The following is a 21,483-nucleotide window of genomic DNA, read 5'->3' on the forward strand; positions in this document are numbered from 1 at the left end:
GCAGCTCCTCTTTCCATGTCTCTCATTACTCCACACTTTTACAGCAGAGGTCAAAACTTACAGTTGCTACTGGCCCTTGAATACTCAGTAGGTAAAGCAGATTAGAGTTTTTTTTTCCTTCCCAGAAATAAGCAACTTAAAGGACACACCTAGGTGCTATTTACCTGCTTAGGTATCCACACAATCTCTATCTTCATTTTGTCCTTTAATAACATATTTTGTCATATCTCAGAGATTTATTAGCAATACATTGAATTACTTGGCATCATATATAAATTTTGTCTCCCTTTAAGAATTTATGATCTAGGATTATGAGTATATTAATATTTATGAAAATCCTAATAGTGGGATAATATATATAGATGTGTGCAGTGCAATTTTGACAGGTGAAGACCCAGACAACACAGATCTACAATCACATTTCTTCAATATGGTAAGTTCCCAGGGCCTGCAAGGATTATTTTAAAACTGTGTTTGCTGCCTGTTACTCTGCTACCAAAAATAAACTGGTCTGAAGGAACTAAGTGTGAGAGGACATTCCTGGAAACTGTTTCATCCAAGGCCATTTGTGACAAAGCATTCTTGATTATTATTATTATTTTTGTTGTAAATCCCACTGATCTGGGTCTTTTCTTTCTTCTTTGAAAAAGGCAAATACATATCATACTGCCAAATGTGCAGTTAAAAAACTTAGTTGAAAAACTTACTTAGGCTGGTGTTTTGTCTCAACCATTTCAAAATCTGTGAACTGGAGTTAGAGATACCAAACAAACCACATTCTACAGAACTATTTTAAGAGGATGGGGACAGAGAGAGAGAGAGAGAGAGAGAGAGAGAGAGAGAGAGAGAGAGAGAGAGAGAGAGAGAGAGAGAGAGAGTGAGAGGGGGAGGAGAGAGGAGAGAGAGAGACCGAGAGAGACAGAGACAGAGAGAGACAGAGAGAGAGGAGAGAGAGAAGGGGGAGAGAAGGGGGAGAGGAGAGAGGAGAGAGGAGAGAGAGAGAGACCGAGAGAGACCGAGAGAGACCGAGAGAGAGAGAGAGACAGAGAGAGAGAGAGAGAGAGAGAGAGAGAGAGAGAGAGAGAGAGAGAGAGAGAACTCATGCCAGAGCCAGTAAAGTCAACCGGGTATCTCAAAAGTCCTTAAGTAGACCGGTGACCTTGAGTGGTGTGTTGGTTTGCCTCTCTGATGCTGGGTCTTCAGCTATGGAGTTAGCCAAAAATGAATGTTTCTAGGGCCAGTTGCTGTGTCAAAGGCATTAAAGTGCCACATCAATGAAAAGTCACAAGTGATTTGCATAGACACCTTTCAGTATATAAATCCAATGATTTCGGGATTCTGACTGCCAGTTTGGAACATACTTCCTGATCACAGCAGCGCTGATTTCTGCCTAGTACCCTGTGGGAAATGGGGGTGGGGGTAGGGTCCCCTTCACAAAGGAACCGGGCCTGGGAAGGAGTTTGAAAGAGAAACTGGACTCACACTGAGTCAATTAGAGGTTCAGGGTTGTAGCCCTTTCTCATCATTCCTGCACAGATGAAGGAGACCCACAAGCCACACAATGGGGCATTGCTACAGGATGTGACCCTCCAACTTCTGAGGCATATGAAAAATTTGCAAACTCAGGACACATACTGCAGGGGACAGGGACAGGTGACTGAAGGATTCATGGCAGGGCGGGGGAGGGGGGAGGGGGGATGAGGAAGGTTCCAGAGGCTTCTGTTTGAAGGCACTTGGGATGCAGAATCCTCTGAAGGGAAACGATTGGGATCCACCGAACAACAGTGGAGCAAAAAGCAGTTACAGCATCAGCCCCCACAAGCCCTTTCCCGCGCGCCTCTGTTCAATGGGTTTTTGCACCATGAAGACACCTGCCTCTCCCTCATTCCCCACTCCCACGCGGGTTTCCGCTTGGTCCATCGCGCCCCCACCCGGCCGGTGCCACAGAATTCCCCTCAGAGCCACCCAGTAACGGTTTTTGGATCAGTAGCTTCCGACCCCTCCCCCTTTTCCTAGCTCACGGAGCCGCAGTGCCGCGCGCTTCTGAGAGGGACAATCCGCCCCGGAACCGACGTGAGCGGCCCGGGGCGGGGTTGGTGGAAGCAACCCAGGGATTCCCCCAGTTGCAGCCGGGTCTTCTCTGCACCCCACACTTCCCTCTCACGCACGACTCGCACCCCCCTCCCCCGCCCCAGTCCCGCGCTTGTTCCCTCCCAGCCTCCCTGCGCATCTCCGCCCCCTCCCCCCCTTTGCGCGCCTGGCACGCGCAGCAGAACTCTGCGCCGCCTCCATCAGAGCCGAGCCGGCGGCTCAGCTGAACAGCCGCCTCTGCCGCCGCCGCGCTGGTCCTCCGCGTCCCCTCCCGGTCCCGCCCTCCCAGTCCCAGTGCCTCGGTCCTCCCTTCCCGCCCTCCTCCCTCCTCCCTCTCCGGCCTTTCCTAGTGCTCTCTCTGGCTGCAGTCCGCGCCCGGCCCGCCACCGGGCGGGCAGGAGGGCGGCGGCGGCTCCACCATGAACGAGGAGGGCAGCAAACGGTGTAGCCGGGTGGACCTCAGTGAAGTCGAGCCGACCCTGCCTCCGCCACCTCCGCCCCCGCCGCCTGGAGAGCCGGCCCTGGTCTCCACCTCCCCACGCTACCGAGCGCCTCTGCCCGCTCCTCCGGAGCGCAACGCGGGGTCGTGCGAGCGGCTGGTAGAGGTGGCCCCGCGGCGCAAGGGTGCGGATGAACCCCTGCCGCCGTCTCTGTTGCCCCTAGACCAGGAGGTATCAGTGGCGGGCGACTCTTGTGAAGGTCCGAGGCACCTTCCTGAGGGGGCGGTCCCCGAGGCAGCAGCGGAGAAAGGCGGCCCCGGGGAGCCCGAGGCCGGTGCGTGCGGGGAGGGCGAGCGGCGGGGCACGGGAGACCAGCCCGAGACACGCTCCGTGTGCAGCAGCCGCAGCAGTAGCAGTGGAGGCGGAGGCGACCAGCGCTCGGGCCATCACCACCAGCACCATCAGCCCATTTGCAAGATCTGCTTCCAGGGCGCAGAGCAGGTAAGGCCAGGTCTGCAGGCGGTGCGCCTTTTCAGCACCGCGGACAGCGCACGCCTCGCAGTGGCGCCTTGCACTCCAGTCCCCTTTCTGTGAAGGCACATAAAAAGTGTCCTGGTGGCCAATACCGAAGTCAGTTTAACCTACACTTTTCCCCTCTACCTGATTTTGCAGTCGGTTACGCCTCAGGTGCTATAATGGCAACATTATCAAGCGTTTCTTGTGAATTACTCAAAGTATTTTAGCTTACAAGTGGAATCAAATCCATAGGATGCAAAGGTGAAGTTTGTTTCCTATTAATATATCCAGAGAGCCTAGTCTTAGACTACAGATGGGGTGGGGGGGTAAGTCATGCTACAATAACAAACGAGGGTGTTTCCTTATTGCAAATTATTAATGCAAAAGGCTCCGAAGTTCTGCAAAAGGAAGTACTTTAAGAGAAAGGCTATTTTAGCCAATGGATGTACTTGGGCTTTGTTAGAAACCCATTTCAAAAATTATAAACACCATTACAGGCACATGCAAACTTTCATGATAATCATCATGCAGGGAAAAGATAATGCATCGCCCCTCCAAAGTGTGTGAAAACACTGGGTTTAATGTCTTTAAAAGTAAGGAAGTTGCATAAGAATATGGAGGCTTTCAGAAATATAATGCCCCGAGTCAATATTTATGATGCTGCATTTAGAAAAAGTAAAAGCATAATGCTACTATGAGCTGCTTTCTGCCATGCATTTCTTCTTCGGCAATGATTAAGAAGAACTGCAGAGGAAATGCATCTGACCACCCACTTAAAAGTTATTAAAGAGATTTAATAGTAGAGCTTTCTCCCAAGGGTATTGGGGGCCATGTCTTGCAGACATTTTGTATGGAACATTTATGTCATAACTCTAAGCACTATCTTGGAAACAGTTTTTAAGGCTTTAGTATCATTCCCATCAGACATATAAAATTTTAATTTGGTTTTCTGGGATAGAGCTTGATGCTTGTTTCCTTCTGGGTAAACAGTTTAGAAGGGAAAGAAAGAGAGCTCAGGGTTTTTTAAGCAGAGGCAGAAACAGGAATATTCACAGTGAGCTGTTTTCTTTTCAGGGTGAGTTGTTAAATCCCTGCCGATGTGATGGGTCTGTTCGGTACACACATCAGCTGTGTCTTCTAAAGTGGATCAGTGAGAGAGGCTCCTGGACCTGTGAACTGTGCTGTTATAGATACCATGTCACAGCCATTAAGATGAAGCAACCTTGCCAGGTAGACACAGCTCTTACTTTTCCAGGAATAATTTTGTTAACAAGGGTACACTTGACTTTCATTTTTGCTTATGTGATCCCCTTAATGCTACTTGGGAATATTTAATGCAAGTTGAAGTAAGCCCAAGATTTAGAATTTGTAAGATGTACTTAGAGAAAGCTATGACATTCTATCTGAGAAATTCAAAGGATATTTTAACCAAATGCTTTCCTTCATAATTTGTTATTTACTGATCAAATTATTGACAGTTCTGTTTCTTAGAGAGTAAGTTGGTAAAATGTCACAGAATCTTCTTGTCTGTTTTGTTAATTAGAGATGTTATACTGCTTATCTAGTAGACATTTCTACATTTATTTAAACTGCGTGGAGCCCAGTTTATGGAAATGCAGATCTTGCAAATGAAGTGGCAGCTTACTAGTGCAGAAACTTCCAGATGAACCTGTTAGCTCAGCTCTTGAGTATCCTTCCTCCTTAAGCTTCCGTTTCATATGGGTTACATTTTGCCCATATTAATTCTTGGTGGCATTCATTAGTTAATGCCAGGTATGTTCCCTGCAGATGCTCTCAATGATGCTGCTGAGATTGTACATAGTTTCAAACTTTTGTGTAAAAATCACAACACAGGGACACAGTATCCTAGGCAAGCAAATGTCCCCCCCAATACACTTCTTTCTCCCCACCCCCTTATTTTTCTTGGTGGAAATGACTCAATTTCTTTGAGTAAGGTGATGGAGTCATAAATGCAGAATGTTGAGCATGATATCTAGAGAAACGTGGGGGAAATGTGTAGCAGAGATCTGGCAGGGAGATTCAGTAGCCAGGAAAGAGGCAATGGGAAAGTGGAGAGGGGAACATGTTGGAACACAGCAGCCCCTGTTGCCATCTACATCACCAAATCAGATTTACATTGAGGTATATAGCATGCATGGCACTGTAGTGTTTCAGAAGGAACCCAGAATGTGAATTATTATTGCAGTAATAATTTAAATTTCCTAGTATTTATTTGGTACCTTGTTTATTATGCAGTTAATTTGAATCTCTGAGAGCTGCATTTAAGGCCTGATTAGCATTCATGAAATGAAAAGGGGAATTTCTCCACCTCAGGCTTACAAGTTACTTGGAAAGGGGGAGCTGATCTAATGAGAGGTGTGGCAATGCACACACCTGACACCTTTCCCAGAACTCCAGACTGCATGAGTTAATGGATCTACTTATGCTGTCATATTGGAGCTGTGTCCAAAGGTCATGGCATGGTTGACATTGTTGTGTCTGTGATGAGTAGAATACAATCGAGGTAAGACATAGAAGTCTTATCTCCAGATAGTGAACCTAGTGAGATGATGTGTGGAGCTACAGTGGATGCTAGATATTTAAAAAAAAAGAAACTTTGACAGCTACTATACATCATTTCTATTGAACATTAATTTTTCAGTACATAGCAATAGGTTCTTTATGAACACTGAACAGAGGTAAAAGTCGAGGCAAATAATACTATTTATAGTAATTATAATCCTAGAGCAAAAGGAATTCATTTTTTGCTTCATTAAAAATACAATAATTATTTTAACAAAAATGATTCCCCAAACACTTCCCTTTCAAAATCCCCCAAATTAACCCAACATTATACATGTATTTAAGATTAGTTTTGTTCTGACACACACACACACACACACACACACACACACACACACAAACACACACACACACATATAAAGCTTGTATGTACATATAAACATATACATACATTTATATATATGATCTGTGACATTACATGACTATTACACTGAGATGGAAAGTGATGTTTAAAAGGAGGTTCATGTGAACGCTATGCTGGTATATTGTTGCATCATGCAGAGATGAAAGAACTTTGCAAGACTACTCTTAACACATACAAAGCCTGATGCTCATTTTTTGGGTGCCAGGGATTGAACTCTGTCCCTCACACATATGAGGCAAATATTCTAATCCTGAGCTATACTCCAAATCTGAGCTTGCTACCCTCACCTAACTGGAGTTGATCATGAAGCCCCAAAGAATAGATTTTTAATGGCCAGATGAAGGGTTAGAGTTTGGTTCCCAGCTCAACATCCATAAATGGAAGACCCACAGCCTGTGTGTTCACTCTGAATCTTAACTTGAGGACCATGGGAGTTATATGTCAGTCAGTTACCACTTCCAGGTTCCTGTGGTCTGATATAAAGCTACCTCCTCCAGGGCAGAATCAAACAGAAAGTGTGTGTATGGCTCTTCCTTTCCCTGTCTATCTCTCTATTTCTAGGCATAGGGTCATCTTACAGTTATGAGCAGGCAGTTCACTGGATGAGAACAGAATAGAGAATAAACAATAATATTGAACAGAAGTATTTCCTGAGCAGTTAGTCTGTGCCAGCCACTGTTCTAAATGCCTTATACACATGGATACTGATACTTAGTCTTTGTAACACATTAGTAATCTGAGCAGTACTGTTATCTCTCTACCCTGCACAATGTGAAACTGGAACACAGCCAGTCTCTCCTAGTAGTAAATCTCGATTGGAACTCAGTCAATCTGGCTTCAGGGTCCATGGTCTTAACCACTATGTTGGAAAGTTCTTCTCAGTCTTCTGCTAGCCTGTCTTGATGTTTTGGGGTCTTTCATGAGTGAGGCTTGACGTAGGCAGGAGCTGATTTTCACTCAAGTATCTAAGAAGGACTATAAAATCTTTGGCTGTATAACGAACTTCCTAAATTCTAAGTTATTTAAACAGCCACTATAACTCATTATCTCACAAGCATCTGCATATTGATTGAGGTTAGCTAGGGAGCTTTGGTCCACACATGGGATTACCTAGAACTGTAATCCTGGGTGGCTTTCCCATTTGACTTGTTCTTGGTGGTGACTGTTGATTGGGGGTTCAGTCTGGTGGTACTCACTGGAAACCCAATTCTCCTCCCAAATACTCTGCTTCTAGAAATATGGTGTCTAGGTCTCAGGAGGATACAAGTGAGCATTACAAATCTATTAAAGCTGAGCCTTGAAAGTGACATGATTTCACATCTGTTGTGTTCTCCGATCTAAAGCAAACTTAGTCTCATTCTGATTCAAAAGAAGGGCAACCTGACTCCACTTCTTGGAGTCAGACCTCTTTTAAAGAGAGACCATCTCTGCAGGAAGTGTATAGTGTGACTAACCTTCCCACCCCGATCTCTCTATTTGATCTGATCTTCATCAGGTCCATGTGGACCAGTGGGCATTGTTATGACTTCCCTATTGTGGGCTCAAAGCTGAAGGAGGCTATCAGTTCATGGAAGCTTGACTTTGCCCTTGGTGTTTGATGCATTTCATCAAGCACTGTCCAGCAGTCTTTGTTACCATCATGTTGTCATGGTCTTATTGTTCATGAGAGTGATTTCCAGGCAACAGGCATGTGTGAGCAAAACATGCCACAAAAGTGCCATGTAAAACTTTAGTTTTCCTCTTTGTTTTTCTCATCAAGATTAAAATTCTTCCACTTGCTTGCCTTGTGTTTCAGTTATGCTCAGTGGTACAACCTAGGAGAAATTGAGCAGGCACATTTACACCTTAATTGTTGCATCATTAGTAGTAGGAGTTAATTAAGACATTTGATGTGATTAAAATGCATTTACCTTCCTTCTTACTTACAGAACCTATTTATTAATGCATCCAAGATGATACATTAATGGTATTTTAAGAGTAAAAGCTAATTATGTTTTGAATCACATAATTATGCCTGCACATTGAGATGTGTGAGCATATAAGATCACATTTATTTCTAGACGTTGGTGACATTATAAACCGGTGAAGCCCCGTTTTAGGTTATAAATGATGTTGGTGATGTGCGTTTTTGAGAGGATAACATTTACTAGGTAATATGCTGTGTGGGATACTTTCACCTTGAAGTAAAACTCAGTCTGCAGTGCCTCCAGATAGAAAAACATACATACACAAGAAGTCCTAACAGTATTATTGTACATACCAGTTAACTTATATTAAATAGTCTTTACACTTATTTGCTGCGTGTGTGTGTGTGTGTGTGTGTGTGTGTGTGTGTGTGTGTGTGTGTGTGTGTGTGTGTGTGATGCCACTTTTGTGGGTGCCAGAGGACAGACCACTTGTGGCATTTGGTTCTCTCCTTCTGCCACGTGAGCTTTGAAGATCAAACTCAGGTCATCAGGCTTGGTTTCAGGTGCCTTTACCCTCTGAACCATTTCTCTAGTAATGACTTATCCTTAAAAGAGAGATCATATCATGATGGCACCTATTCCTTGTGTTATTTCATACATTAACTTTATAAAGATACGTGGCATGCTTATAATGGCTGCCCCCTTGCTTGTCATCATTATTACTTGTTCAACCTACTAAGAAATAGAGATTTTGTTCCTTTCTGATAAGAGGTGCTTCTTTTTACCCCTCTATTTTCACTAACTTTCCTTAAAAGGCAACTGGCCAGCATCAAGCCTTAGTCCTTCCCCAGGCAGAAAGTTCCTCTTTCCATATAACTCTTTAAGTTTTATGTGTAACTAATTAATACTGACTGTATGAACTTATAGGGTACAAAGAGATGTTTCAGTATATGGATAGATTGTGGAAGGAATAATATGGTTAATGGATTTATTCACCACATCAGATATTTAACATTTTTTCTTTGGTTGGATTTATCTAAGTCATGATATTTTAGCTCTGAATTATAGATAACATTGTTGTTGACAACATGGGGAACCAGAATTTACTCCCTGCATCCAACTGAAATTTCATCCTGGTGACCACTGTCTCCCTTTTATTATACTCCATCCCATCCCATCCTCTGATATTTGGCATTCTATTGGCAAAAATATCAATATTTTGTGGGTCCCACACATAAGTGAAGTTGTATGTTATTTATCACCCAATTACAGGTTTATTCCATTTAACATGAAACCCTTAAGATTCATCTATATTGCGACAAGTAACAGAGATTTTTTTTTGTTACTTTTGCTTTTTTTTAAAGACTATATAGTGTTCCTTTGTGTATACATATCATATTCTGTAGGCATGCAGATTTCTCAATAACCAGGAGATTGTGAATTCCATATTGTTTTATTGTTTTCCATTTCTTCACCTACATATTTTACTTCTTGCTTCTGAAAGCCAAAACATATCCCAGTTTCTAACTGAACCCATCATCATAAATTATTAGCAAAACAGTATTTTTGAAAGCACTGAGATATACTGATCTCAGTGTTCTAAGTACAGTCGCAGTCCAGATGTCCCTCCCCATGAGTCTAATTTACATCTATCTTGAGTATTCTTGTATTTGGAGATCTGAGATTTGGAGAATTTTAAATGTGATTATTTCACAGGATAGCTTTATTCAAAGTCAGAGAGCTATTGCTAATTTGTAGTTTGGAATGGCCATCATTGGGTGGATTTCACGTGAGCAGTCAGTGGGAAGTTAGGGAGCCTTAGAGGTTGCTGGAGGGTAATGACACACACAGGGTGGCCTTGCAGAGATCAAAAGGGAAGGAGACACCCCTCCCCCAAACTTTCCTCTCTCCTCTACCATTACTGAAACAGAGGAAAAGATGAGTGCTTGCTGTCTACCAGGCCTGTCCGCCTGGGGAATGACTGAGGCTTGCATGCTGATCTACCTTTGAAGGCAATAGCTCCCCAGCTGTTTTCGCTCATCAACCCAGGCGCTTTTCCTTTAAACACACATAACACACCCTGGGCCACAGTAAGAATAATCTGAAAGTTGCCCATAAAAGGTAAAGGACATGTAATTATTTTTCAGTTTTAAGTCCTTATTACTAAAATACTGTAGTCCACCACACTAGGTACAAACTTGCAGCATTTGTATTTATCTTGCCCATTGTTCGAAGGTCCAACTTCTAGGCCTGTTTGCAAGGCATGCCTGGAACTCCTTTATTCTTAAATGGGATATGAGGCACTACTCTCACCTTCACTGAAACTCATAGTTAGTATAATGCACTAAAAAAGCTGATGAATTATCACTAAAATTACCCGAGATTTTGAAATTTTATTAATAAAATGGGAGGGCATGGACCCCCATCAGCCAGGCACGCTGTCTCTGGGAAGCATCTCCAGTGCTTACTCATGACAATGTCCATTTGTCCATGTGTGCACAACCTTGTCTCACTTCGACGTTATATCTAGCTGTTGCTCTCCTTGATGTTTTTCATGGGATCAATTGCAGAGCAGGGAGGAGGCAAAGCTTTTCATTATCATGCCCAATAGCAATAAGGTGATGGCCAGGCATACGTTTCAGATGTATATGCTGGCATAACTTGTAGGCAACTAAAAATGCCAAGATAAACAGGGAACACACCACAAGACAGTTTATTTACCTTAGAAATTGGTTTGGTTTCATATATTTTCTAATTCTCAAGTCTGGGGTGATGTCGCTCACTAGGCAAGATTGATGATGTTCTGCTGATTGAAATATGTAGATGAGTTTTGTGCACTACTATAGCTGTCATGTTTACTGAACAGCACTGTGTACTGCTGATTCTCCAAGTTGTCCCAAAGCCAGATGGCTCTGAGACAGGAGAGGTGGGGAGGGAGGAAAGGTGGAGAATTTGGGGCTTTGTGTGTTCAGGTGCTATGAAAAACCTGTATAGGGAGAGACTGAGAGACAATGTATATCATGTAGATGATATCTTCCAGAAATTTGTCCTTCCCATGCATCTGCTTTTCCATATTTTATACATGTCTTACAGTATATCTTCCCTTTGTTTTGATACATGTTTTTGTTCTTTGCTGTCTGTGCCTGTTCACCCAGCTGCCTCTATGAGAAAGGATCTATAGCACAGATGTGGGTGGATCTATCCCTCAAAACAAGTTACACTGGCAGAGACTCTTTGAGTAGAGGACTACAAATATAGCTCCAACATATCTTCACTTGATACCTGGTTATTTAAACCAGTGGGCCAGAATAGAAAGTTAATAAACTCCGAGGGGCATCATAGCCACCACCCTTGCTTGGAAACAGCTGTAGACACCATATAGATGGATGGACATGACTGTACTCCAGGGAAGTTTCACTTAGCAATACTGGAGTTTTAATTTCACTTAATCAAATTGTTTCAAGGAATGGTATTCCTTTGTGTTTTCCCCTCCTCTCATTTTAAAATTTAAAAAAAAATTGCAGCATATACCCAAAACTATTGCAGAGCTGGCTGGGCTCTGTGGTGGTCAGCAATAGTTCAAACAATGGAAGGCAGACTTGTAGACTTGGGTGTCTCTTAGTCACATGGGCAAAGCGTTTTCAGTTTTACTGTTTGCCACTTTAAGTAAAATCATAATGAACTTACATCATTTAGAAGATGGTGACATTTCAGCTTCATAAAAGTATTAAATGTTGGCTATTGCTAATTACTCAACCCATTATTCCTTCCTTCCAAACAGTTTCTTAGTTGTTTCAAACCACAGGGAAATTTCAGTATCACCAGAATGAAAGACAGGGCCATAGCAACCCTAAGTATCATTGGAGCAAGCTATCTCTAATCTCAGTGAGTCCTCTGACACACATGTGCAGAGTGTTAGTGGGCCCATCCCAACACAGATCCTTCCAGCATCTGCCACTCACCAAGTGTGCATAGTCCTTCTGAATGTCCTGATATTGAATCTCTCCAGCATGCTTAGGTTTGTAGACCTATAGTCTTGAGTGGAACAAGTTTTAGAACAAATTACAGAATAAAGCACAATAGTGCTTGAGATGAAATAGCTTTATGGTCACCTTTGAGCATTCAGTGAATACTGGTGATGGGAATGAATGAGTGAGTGTGTGGATACCTGAGTGAATCCTGGTGATGTGAATGAATGAATGAGTGAGTGTGTGGATACCTTAGTGAGCATTTTAGCAAAGCTCTAGAAACATGGCTGTTCTGTTACTTCTGCCATGAGACTTTGTCTTAAGGAATTAAAATTGCTTTCATTACCTGAGGACTGGTTGGTTTCCTGTTTGCTGGCCATTCATTTTCAGTTTGTCTTCTTAGATCTACTACCAGTGAGATTCAGAATATGCCTAGGCAAATGTTTTCAATTTTTTAGACCACAACAAAAAGCATCAAAAGTAATAAAAATATTAATTTGAAAACCTAGATTTAGAAAAAAAAGCTTCTGGTGAGATATATCCACTCTTTAAAAAACTTAAAACGTCATGAGAAAGACTCATTGAAAATGGAATTGCTATGTGTGTCACACTTGCTTTCTTGAGATTGTCACTGGTTGAAGGGTTTCACATAACATTTGCTCAGGGAATTTGAATAAAATTTTGGAACTCTCACTGTGTGTTCATGGCTGTAGATGGGCTGTTAAGAAAGTCTATGGGATACAAATTCTGGCTATGAAACCTGCCTCTTGACTGAAAACAAGGCTACATTTTTTGATGTATGGTTTGTACCATTGTAACATACATTCAAAGATGATTTTTGACAGTTGGATACACTACTGCAGCAAAGGGAAATCTAGCAATGGGCAAGCAATTTCCCCCTTGCTCATTTCCTGCTTTACCTTGCATGTGCCTTTGCTGTGCTGTGACTAAAGGGATAAGAACAAAGGAAATTCAGCTTCCTTCTATTCTTGGACCTTTTGAAAGTAGAGAGAATGACTTGGAGGACAAACTGGGAGTGCATCGGACCATTCAGAATGGCAGAGAGTGGCCTGATGAGCAGATAATCACTACAATTACAAGGAAATGCATGGCCAACTCAGAGGACTCTGCTGAGAACAACTGTATTGTGGTTTGTACTTTCTGTATCCTTGGATATTTGACAGCATATCCCCAGTGCACATAGCTCATAATTCAACAGCTGTTCTATGTGATTTATGCAAATGAAGTTTGGTATCAGTAAAGGTGGACTGCAAAATGTTGTGTGGGAGGAATGATGAAAACCTAGAAGCAGCAAGTACAGGCAAAGGCAATACAGAGGCTTATTAAAGAGACATTTCTTATTCCATCCACCCCTTAGGTTTGACATGCTGGGCAAACTTTCATCTAATAACTTACTCTGTTTCTATTTCTATCTCAGGATAGTTCATTTTGATTGGTGACACATGGGCAACGTGTTCCAACTGGAATAATGGAGGTTCTTTCCTTAATGGGCCCTTTGTCTTGCTTCTCTTTTCAGCCTTCGGATTATATGCAAGTGGCCTAGACCTTAATGTAGGATGGGGATAGATGGGCTCCTCAAGTGTCTAGCTATTATTCCAGGAGCTCTCTGGGTATTCCTTTGCTATATATGGTCTTGCAGTAGTGCCAAATGGCATCTTCCTCCTCAATTACCATCATGACACTGAGTTACAAAATAGTTCAAATGAATAGGGAACTATTTCAAGATCCTACACAGGCTCAATGTGGTTTGTTGAAAAGATTTTTAGGAAAGGGTAGCAGCTTTCACAAACACTGGGTGACTTTATGGTTTTGTGAAGAAGATTTCAAAAGCTATGGTATTAAATTTCTCTGTGTCTCATTTACAGATTTTTACACGGATATGCATTTAAATGATCTATTAGTTGTTTTAATAAAGTGTGTGAAAAACTTGTTAGGTGAATAGAAAAGAGGAGAGGGTCTTTTTTATTATTCATCTTATCCTTGGCCCAACTCTTCCTTGAATTTCTGAACGTCATCTTTCTATCATTTTTATAAGGGGAGAATATGTGGGAAATTTACAGAGAATCTTCTAAACCCCTGAAGAGAAGGGCACAAAGAGGAGAGGTGGTGGCCTTTGCCTGTGTAGTGTTCCCCAGGACCAAGAATGCCCAGCCTCAGACTTAGAGGCTGAATTGAATTTTCATAGCACAGTTTCTTCAAGCCTCCTGCTGTAGCATCTTCTTTCTTTCATTGTAGCTGCTCAGGAATAGTGCAGTAGCTTCTGTGTATTCTGTGTTCTACACAATGTGAGTAGTTTAAAGAAGTGAAAACAAAAACAAACACATGAAATGCTAGGCCAGCTAACAAGATTGCAAGCAACTTGTCTGAAATGTGTTGGGTAGCTTTGTGCTGTGTGGTTCTCTGGCTACAGCGTATAGAACATGTAGACACTGAAACCTTTCTGAGGGATTTGCAAGGATGAGTGACGACTACCTCTTACTTCTAAGGCTCCCTCTCTGACCTGCTACAGATGAGGCTAATGTCCATTGTAGAAAAAGACTTAAAAAGGAACCAGGTTACCACAAGAGTAACAGAACTGTGCTGTTTTTCTGGGATTTTGTTTTTTACTTTTTTTTTTTTTAAATGGAGAGTGCTGGATGTCTCTACAATTTTGTTCAAATGACTGCAGAACCTGGAAAAGCTGTTGCTGCTATTGATGCATAACATACTGCCATTATATATATATATATATATATATATATATATATATATATATAATTTGAATTTTTGGAAACTTTAGCTGTGCTGTCAACTTTGGAAAAAAGTATCCCAGTTTACCGTGTTGAGTTGGCATTGTACAAAAATTAACAGCCATATTGGTCTAGAAATGTTGAACTTAATTTTTTTCCATTTGTACAGGGATAACCCACTGTATTAAATATGCAAGGTCTTAAAAAAAAGAAGGAATTTTGAGAGCCCATCCCATGTGAAGGGATGCTCTCTTGACCTGGACACATGGGGAAGGGCTTAGGCCTGGCCCAGGATGATGTGGTAGACTTTGGGGAGCCCCTTTTGAGGGCCTTACCCTGCTTGGGGAGTGGAGGGGGGATGGCTAGGGGCAGGTAGGATGTTGGGGGGAGGGGAGGGAGAGGGAGAAGGGATTGACATCTGAAGCAAGCTTGTTCCTAATTTGAACTAATAAAATAAAATAAAAAAAGGAACCCTGCCTCCTTATTTGGGATATAATTAAGTTGTGTTTCTGCAAGCTGCAAGGAGAAAAATGCCATCTACTTCTCAAGTTGCCTATATGGAATCTCTACCACCATCAAGTCACTATGAGTGATGCAGGTTATTTTTTTTATTAGTTCAAATTAGGAACAAGCTTGTTTCACATGTCAATCCCTTCTCCCTCTCCCTCCCCTCACGCTCACCCCTCCTACCCCAACCCAACTTACCCCCACCCCATCCATCCTCCACTCCCCAGGCAGGGTAGGGCCCTCAACAGGGGGCTCCAAAAAGTTCACCACATCATCCTGGGCTGGGCCTAGGCCCTTCCCCATGTGTCCAGAGCAAGAGTGCATCCCTTCATGTGGGATGGGCTCTCAAAGTATCTTCGTACACCAGGGAAAAATACTAATCCACTACCAGTGGCCTTCTAGAGTGCAGAGACCTCCTCATTGACATCCATGTTCAGGGGTCTGGATCAGTCCTGCACTGGCCTCCCAGGCAGCATCTGGGTTCATGTGTTCCCCCTTGTTCAGGCCAGCTGTTTCTGTGGGTTTCTCCAACCTGGTGCCAACCCCTTCGATCTTCATTCCTCCCTCTCTACAACTAAGTTCCAGAGTTCAGTTCAGTGTGTATCTGTGGATGTCTGCCTCTGCTTCCATCACCCACTGGCTGAGGGCTCTAGGATGGCATAAAAAGTAGTCATCAATTTCATTTTAGGGGAAGGGTGTTTATGTTATTCTCTCCACCATTGCTTGGATTGTCAGTTCGTGTCATCCTTGTAGATCTCTGGAAGTCTCCCTAGTGCCAGATCTCTCCTCAGACCTATAATGGCTCCCTCTAATATGGTATCTCTCATTCTGCTCTCCTCTATTCTTCCCCCAACTCAATATTTCTGCTCCTCCATTTCCTCCTCTCCTCTTCTCCTGCTCTCATTTTGGCAGCTCCCCCTCTCCTACCCTCATGCTCCCAATTAGCCCAGGAGTTCCTGCCCCTTCCCACTCCTGGGGTCCATGCATTTATCCTCTAGAGTACTTCATGTTTCCTAATTTCTTTGGTGAAGAGATGTAGGCTGGTAATCCTTTGCTCTATGTCTAAAATTCATATATGAATGAGCAGAGTGATGCAGATTATTAGCATGGCAGAGCATGATGATAGTTTTGGAATGGATTTGTGAAGATTAATAGTGTCAACTTGACAAAATCGAGACCCAAGTAGGAGACAAGCCTGTGTGCATGCCTGTGAGGTTTTATCTAGATTAAGTTAGACTCTGGGAATGTCTGTGTAAAGGTACGAGGTTGAGGTTGGAGATGTTGGAGATGCCAGGAACATAGGACCTTCTCTAAGGAAAGTCACAGGCCCCAAGTAATGATGCTTAGGATAGAGGGGTTGTGTGTGTGTGTGCTGCAGGCAACAGCTGGAGGCGTGGCTGTGCTGCAGGCAACAGCTGGAGGTGTGGGTGTGCTGCAGGCAACAGCTGGAGGCCTGAGGATGCTCAACTGCTTTCAAGCCCAGGTGCTTTCATCAGGAGCCCCAGATGCTGAACTTGCAGCTGTAGGATTTGGTGTTTCACCTGCTGGGATCTGCTTTTGCTTTGGTCTGATCCTTTCTTTTCTCCCATTCTTCCCTTTTGGAATGCAGGTGTTGATTCTGTGCCATCGTAAATTGAAGTATACAATTTGTTTTTGAATGTGTAAGAACTCACAGTTAAGATGTTATCTGAGTCTCATATATGAGGATTGCTCTTCTATCTCTTAAAGAGTATTGAAAGCCATAAAGTCTTTGGAGGCTTTTGAAGTTGTATTAATTACAATTTGCATTACTGGAGTGACATAAGCCTATGGAGATAAGGGGTAGAAACCTATGGCTTAAAAGTGATGTGTTTGAACATCAAGGTGATACATGGTGGAATTGTGATGACTAATAATTGTCCATTTACCAGGATTTAGAGTAACATAAGAGACAAGCATCTGGGCATACCTGTGAGGGACTATTGTGATTAAGATAGTCTCTGGCCATGCCTGTTAGGTTAACTGAGCTGTGCAGATCCACCTCACATGTGAGCTGTGGTCCTAGACTGCATAAAATGGAGAAAGTGAGCTCAGAAGTAAGCTCCATCTTCTCCTGCTTCCTGATGACACAGTGTGACCAGCTGCTTCAGGATCCTGCCACCATGAGTTGCCTACCATGACTGGGAATAGCGTGAATTGTCAACTTGACAAAGTCTAGAATTACCTGGGAGATGAACCTCTGGGCATGCCTGTAGAGGAGTGTCTTAAATAAATTGATAAATGAAGACCTGTCCTAATTGTAGACAGTGCTACTCTCTGGTGAAGGGATTCTGAATTTTATAAAGTGCATAAAAAGGCAAGATGAGCACTAGCTTGCTTTAATTACTCTCTGCTTTTCAGTTGTGGATATGATGTGTTTATATTCTTTGAGCTCCTTCTGCCTTGGCTTTCCTGAGGGACTATACCCTAAATTATGAGATAGAATAGCCATTGTTTGTTCTTAAATTGATTTTGTTCAGGTATTTTGTCATAGTAGCAAGACAAGCAACTAATATACATTTGTTTATTTTTGGTTTGATTTTACTTACTTCTGAGAGGTAATCACAGCATATTCCATCATTGTTATTTTCTACCTTGCACTATATAATCAATACTTTCTGACTGATTTTTTTTCACTTATTTCTCAATTACTGACTGCTTCATTATAAGCACTGTGCTAAGCCCTGGAGTTGCCAGGTTTGTTAAAGCTGGTAGGGCCTCTGATTCCAGAGCTGAGATCATGAATAAGAGTGACAGAAAATAAATATAAGGCCTTGTTAATTGTATATTGTGCTATTAATTCTATGGGAAATAAATTGGGTGTGATGGCTAATTTTATGTTTAGATGCACTGGACAAATTCTCAGACATTTATTCTGGGTGTGTCTGTGAGAATGTGTCTGGAGAGACTGACATTTGAACCTATAGGTGAAGTAAAACAGAGTGTCTTTCTAATCTGGCTTGCACCTGTCCAGTGAATTGGAGTCCTAAAGAGAGCAAAAGGGCTGACCACCTCTTGGAAGGAGAAGGAATTCCACCTATTTGTTTCTAAGTCAGGGGATTAATTTTTGTTGCCATTGTATTTGAACAGAAGCATCAGCTCTTCCTGGATATTATCCAGTCTCTCCTTCCAATTGGTGGGCTTTCATTGCATTCTGTCAGTGCTCCTATTTCTCAGGCCTTCAGCTTCCACCAGGGATATAAGCAGCAGCTCTGATTAACTGTCTTAGGACTTACCAGTTCAGTTATAAGAATGAGTTCCTTGCCACAAATCCCTCAAAACACACACACACACACACACACACACACACACACACACACACACACACACACACAATTGGTATTGCCTCTCTGGATAGTCCTAACAAATCCTCTACATTATTTCAGAGTTTTATAAAATAGATCATGGAGTACTTGAGTAGAGTGGACACTGATAGAAATAAAAGAACAAACCAACAAACAAATGTGAAAGAATAGGCAATCTCGATGACTGACTTATGCCATCCTATAACCTTCATCCATCAGCTGGTGGAAGTAGAATCAGATACCCACAACTACTCACTGAACTCAACTGGAATCCAGTTGCAGAGAAGGACGAGTGATGAGCAAAGGGGTCCAGATCAGGCTGGTGAAACCCATAGAAACACCTGACCTGAACAATGGGAAGCTCCTGGTCCCCAGACTGATAGCTGAGAAACCAGCATGGGACTGATCCAGACCCCAGGAACATGGGTGTCAGTGAGGAGACCTCAGAAATCTATGGGCCTCCTGTAGTAGATCAGTATTTATCCCTAGCATATGTGTGGACTTTGGGAGCCCATTCCACATAGATGGAAACTCCCTGAGCCAAGACATATGGGGGAGGGCCTAGGCCCTATCCCAAAGGATAAAATAGACTCTGAAGACCCTTAGGGAAGGCCTCACCTTCCCTGGGGAGCAGAAAGGATATGTGATAGGTAGGGTTTTAGTTGGGGGAAGGGTAGTAGGGGAAGAGGGGAGGGAGAGGGAACTGGGATTGACATGTAAAACAGTATGTTTCTAATTCAAATAAAAAATAAAATTAAAAAGAATAGACAATCTCTCAAGAACACGTTAAAATAACTTCATATGTAATTTCCCTCCAGGAAAGGTATAACTCTACTCCTCCTCCATTTGAGTGTGGACTGTCCTCAGTGATCTGATTCCAAAGAATAGAGGACTGCTATGGTAGAAATGGGAGAAAGGAATAGGTTTCTGTTTGCAATATCTAGCAAACATTGCTTTAGTCACGTGATTAAGGTTAACCCTGTCAGGGATTGATAGCACCCTCAGCTATAGGTCATGTTGATAGCACATACCCTTGAGATAATATGATGAAACAGTTTCCCCTCTAAACACACACCTCAGTACAGTTATGAAAATAAAAACCAACACAAGACACAAAAAGTGGTCAAGAAACCTGAAAGGCACTTGAGCAGCCCTTCTTAAAGCATAAGGAAAAACAAAGAGGAACATCTGAGGAAAGAAAAGACAAAAGGGCAAAATGACTAAAGATTCCAGATTGGAGACTAGAATAAAAAACAGAGCCCAAGAAGAGACAGGTGAATTATAAAGTATGGAAACTATTCAACACACACTGGTGTGTTAAAGTGGTGGCTGGTTTATCAGCTGCAGTGAATATGCAGTGACAACCTGACAGATTAGCAAGAAGTAAACTGAATGTGGGCCACATGTGAACTTTGCCACATTTTTGTAAACAAAAGAAGTCTAAAATTAAGTTTCAAAAGGGCATGGAGAAGTGTGAGCTTAGCTAGATAGGGGACTTATAGAAGTGATAGGATGTGACACCTAAGATTAGATTCTGATGTTGATGACGAAGCTGGTTTTGATAACCATTTGAAGTGTACTCTGAGGGGGGGGATGGGAAAACCAGACTCTAACTAGGAACTAATGGGGTGTTTGGGGAACGAAAAATGTCTATGTAGCTACAGTTCTGAGGGAGGAAGAGTTAGCGATGCTCTGGAGGAAGCTGGGCTTTAGCATGTTAGACAGACTGTCACCAACAATTCATATTTCATTTGAAGAGCAAAGGGAAAGTATTCAATGGTCTCAAGAAGAAAGTTATCAGTCTCAGGATGCCAAAGGCCTCAGTAACCACACATGGATGCTTACATTATGTGAGACTCACTCCAATACTATAGTGGTAACAGTGAATGCCATTATTGTTTTGTGGACACTGCCGAAGTGAAGGAGGACTGAAAGCATGGATGCTGGTAGAAAGCTTTGGAGTATAATAGTTGCTTGTTTAAAATGATGGCATCATAAAGTGGGAAATTACCAATACAGAGCCAAGTAGAAATATAAGGGTATTTAATAGGGAAAAGCCTTACTTACAGAGTGACCTAGCCAGCCAGCATGGCAGCAGTCTGTACAGCAAGCTGAAAAGCAAAACTAAAAGTGAAAACCAGCCACCTGAATCTCTCACTCTATGTCACCCTATGCAGGCGTGGTCAGGCAGACCTGTAGCCAGCCCCTAAGCAGCCGTGGCTACAGGTCCCTACAATTCCCCTTTTAGTCTAAAAGAGGATTAAAACTTAACAGTGTAAAGTATCCAAAATTAACAATCATAAGGGTGAAATATAAGAAGATACAACAATCTGCTTATGTTACATCCTAATTATCTATTTTAACTAAACCCTAAAGTCATCTGAAAGAGGAGTCCAAGCCTGAACACCTCCTTCCAGTCCCAACCAAAAACAATAGGAAGCTATCCCTAACTAGGTATATACACTCTCCTAAGATGGATGCCCCAACATTACAGAGGAACTTTGGGTAACTGTCCAGGTAGCGAGATGTCCTGTCAATTATAGAATATATATATATATATATATAATCCTTCTGTGATCTTTTGATAGAGTTGAAGACAGATAGTTATGGTTATAGTTTTCTAAAATTATTATAAAAGATAAGTTATCTTTCTTTTTATTTAGACAGAAAAGAGGAGATGATGGGGAATGTACTGTGTATGTTTATCTTATTGATTGTTTAATAAAGTTCAGTTTGGCCAATGAAACAGCAAGTTAGACAGGACTAGGAGTCAAAGAGGATACTGGGAAATGTAGTAGAGAAGTGGTGATCCAGGCCGGAAGTGACATAGAAAGGAGACTCTTATTTGAGCAAGGAGAAATAAGTGCCCCTTTCCCCCTCCATGCCTCCTCCAGTAGTGGGATGTGAGCCACCGGCAAGGAGGGACACCAATAAGGCATCCGATAAGATAAGTCTTATAAAATATGTAGGTTTACGATAATTAACACTGAGCTAACAGATGAGAATCCTAGTCATTGACCATGCAGCTTTGAAC

The 21,483-nt window shown here is 42.4% G+C and overlaps 1 protein-coding gene across 2 annotated transcripts in view; it reads left to right on the forward strand.

Annotated features, from left to right (window-relative positions):
• Nucleotides 1–2,510: 2,510 nt before the first annotated feature.
• Nucleotides 2,511–21,483, forward strand: part of Marchf11 (membrane associated ring-CH-type finger 11) — a 119,470-nt gene continuing 100,497 nt past the window's right edge. For both annotated transcript variants that reach the window (XM_035440625.1, XM_035440626.1), the window contains exons 1-2: nucleotides 2,511–3,032; nucleotides 4,122–4,277. In XM_035440625.1, the coding sequence (XP_035296516.1) occupies nucleotides 2,511–3,032; nucleotides 4,122–4,277 (678 nt within the window). The remainder of the gene's footprint in view (nucleotides 3,033–4,121; nucleotides 4,278–21,483) is intronic.

The sequence above is a fragment of the Cricetulus griseus genome, chromosome 2 (genome assembly GCF_003668045.3).
Source record: "Cricetulus griseus strain 17A/GY chromosome 2, alternate assembly CriGri-PICRH-1.0, whole genome shotgun sequence".
Classification (NCBI taxonomy): domain Eukaryota; kingdom Metazoa; phylum Chordata; class Mammalia; order Rodentia; family Cricetidae; genus Cricetulus; species Cricetulus griseus.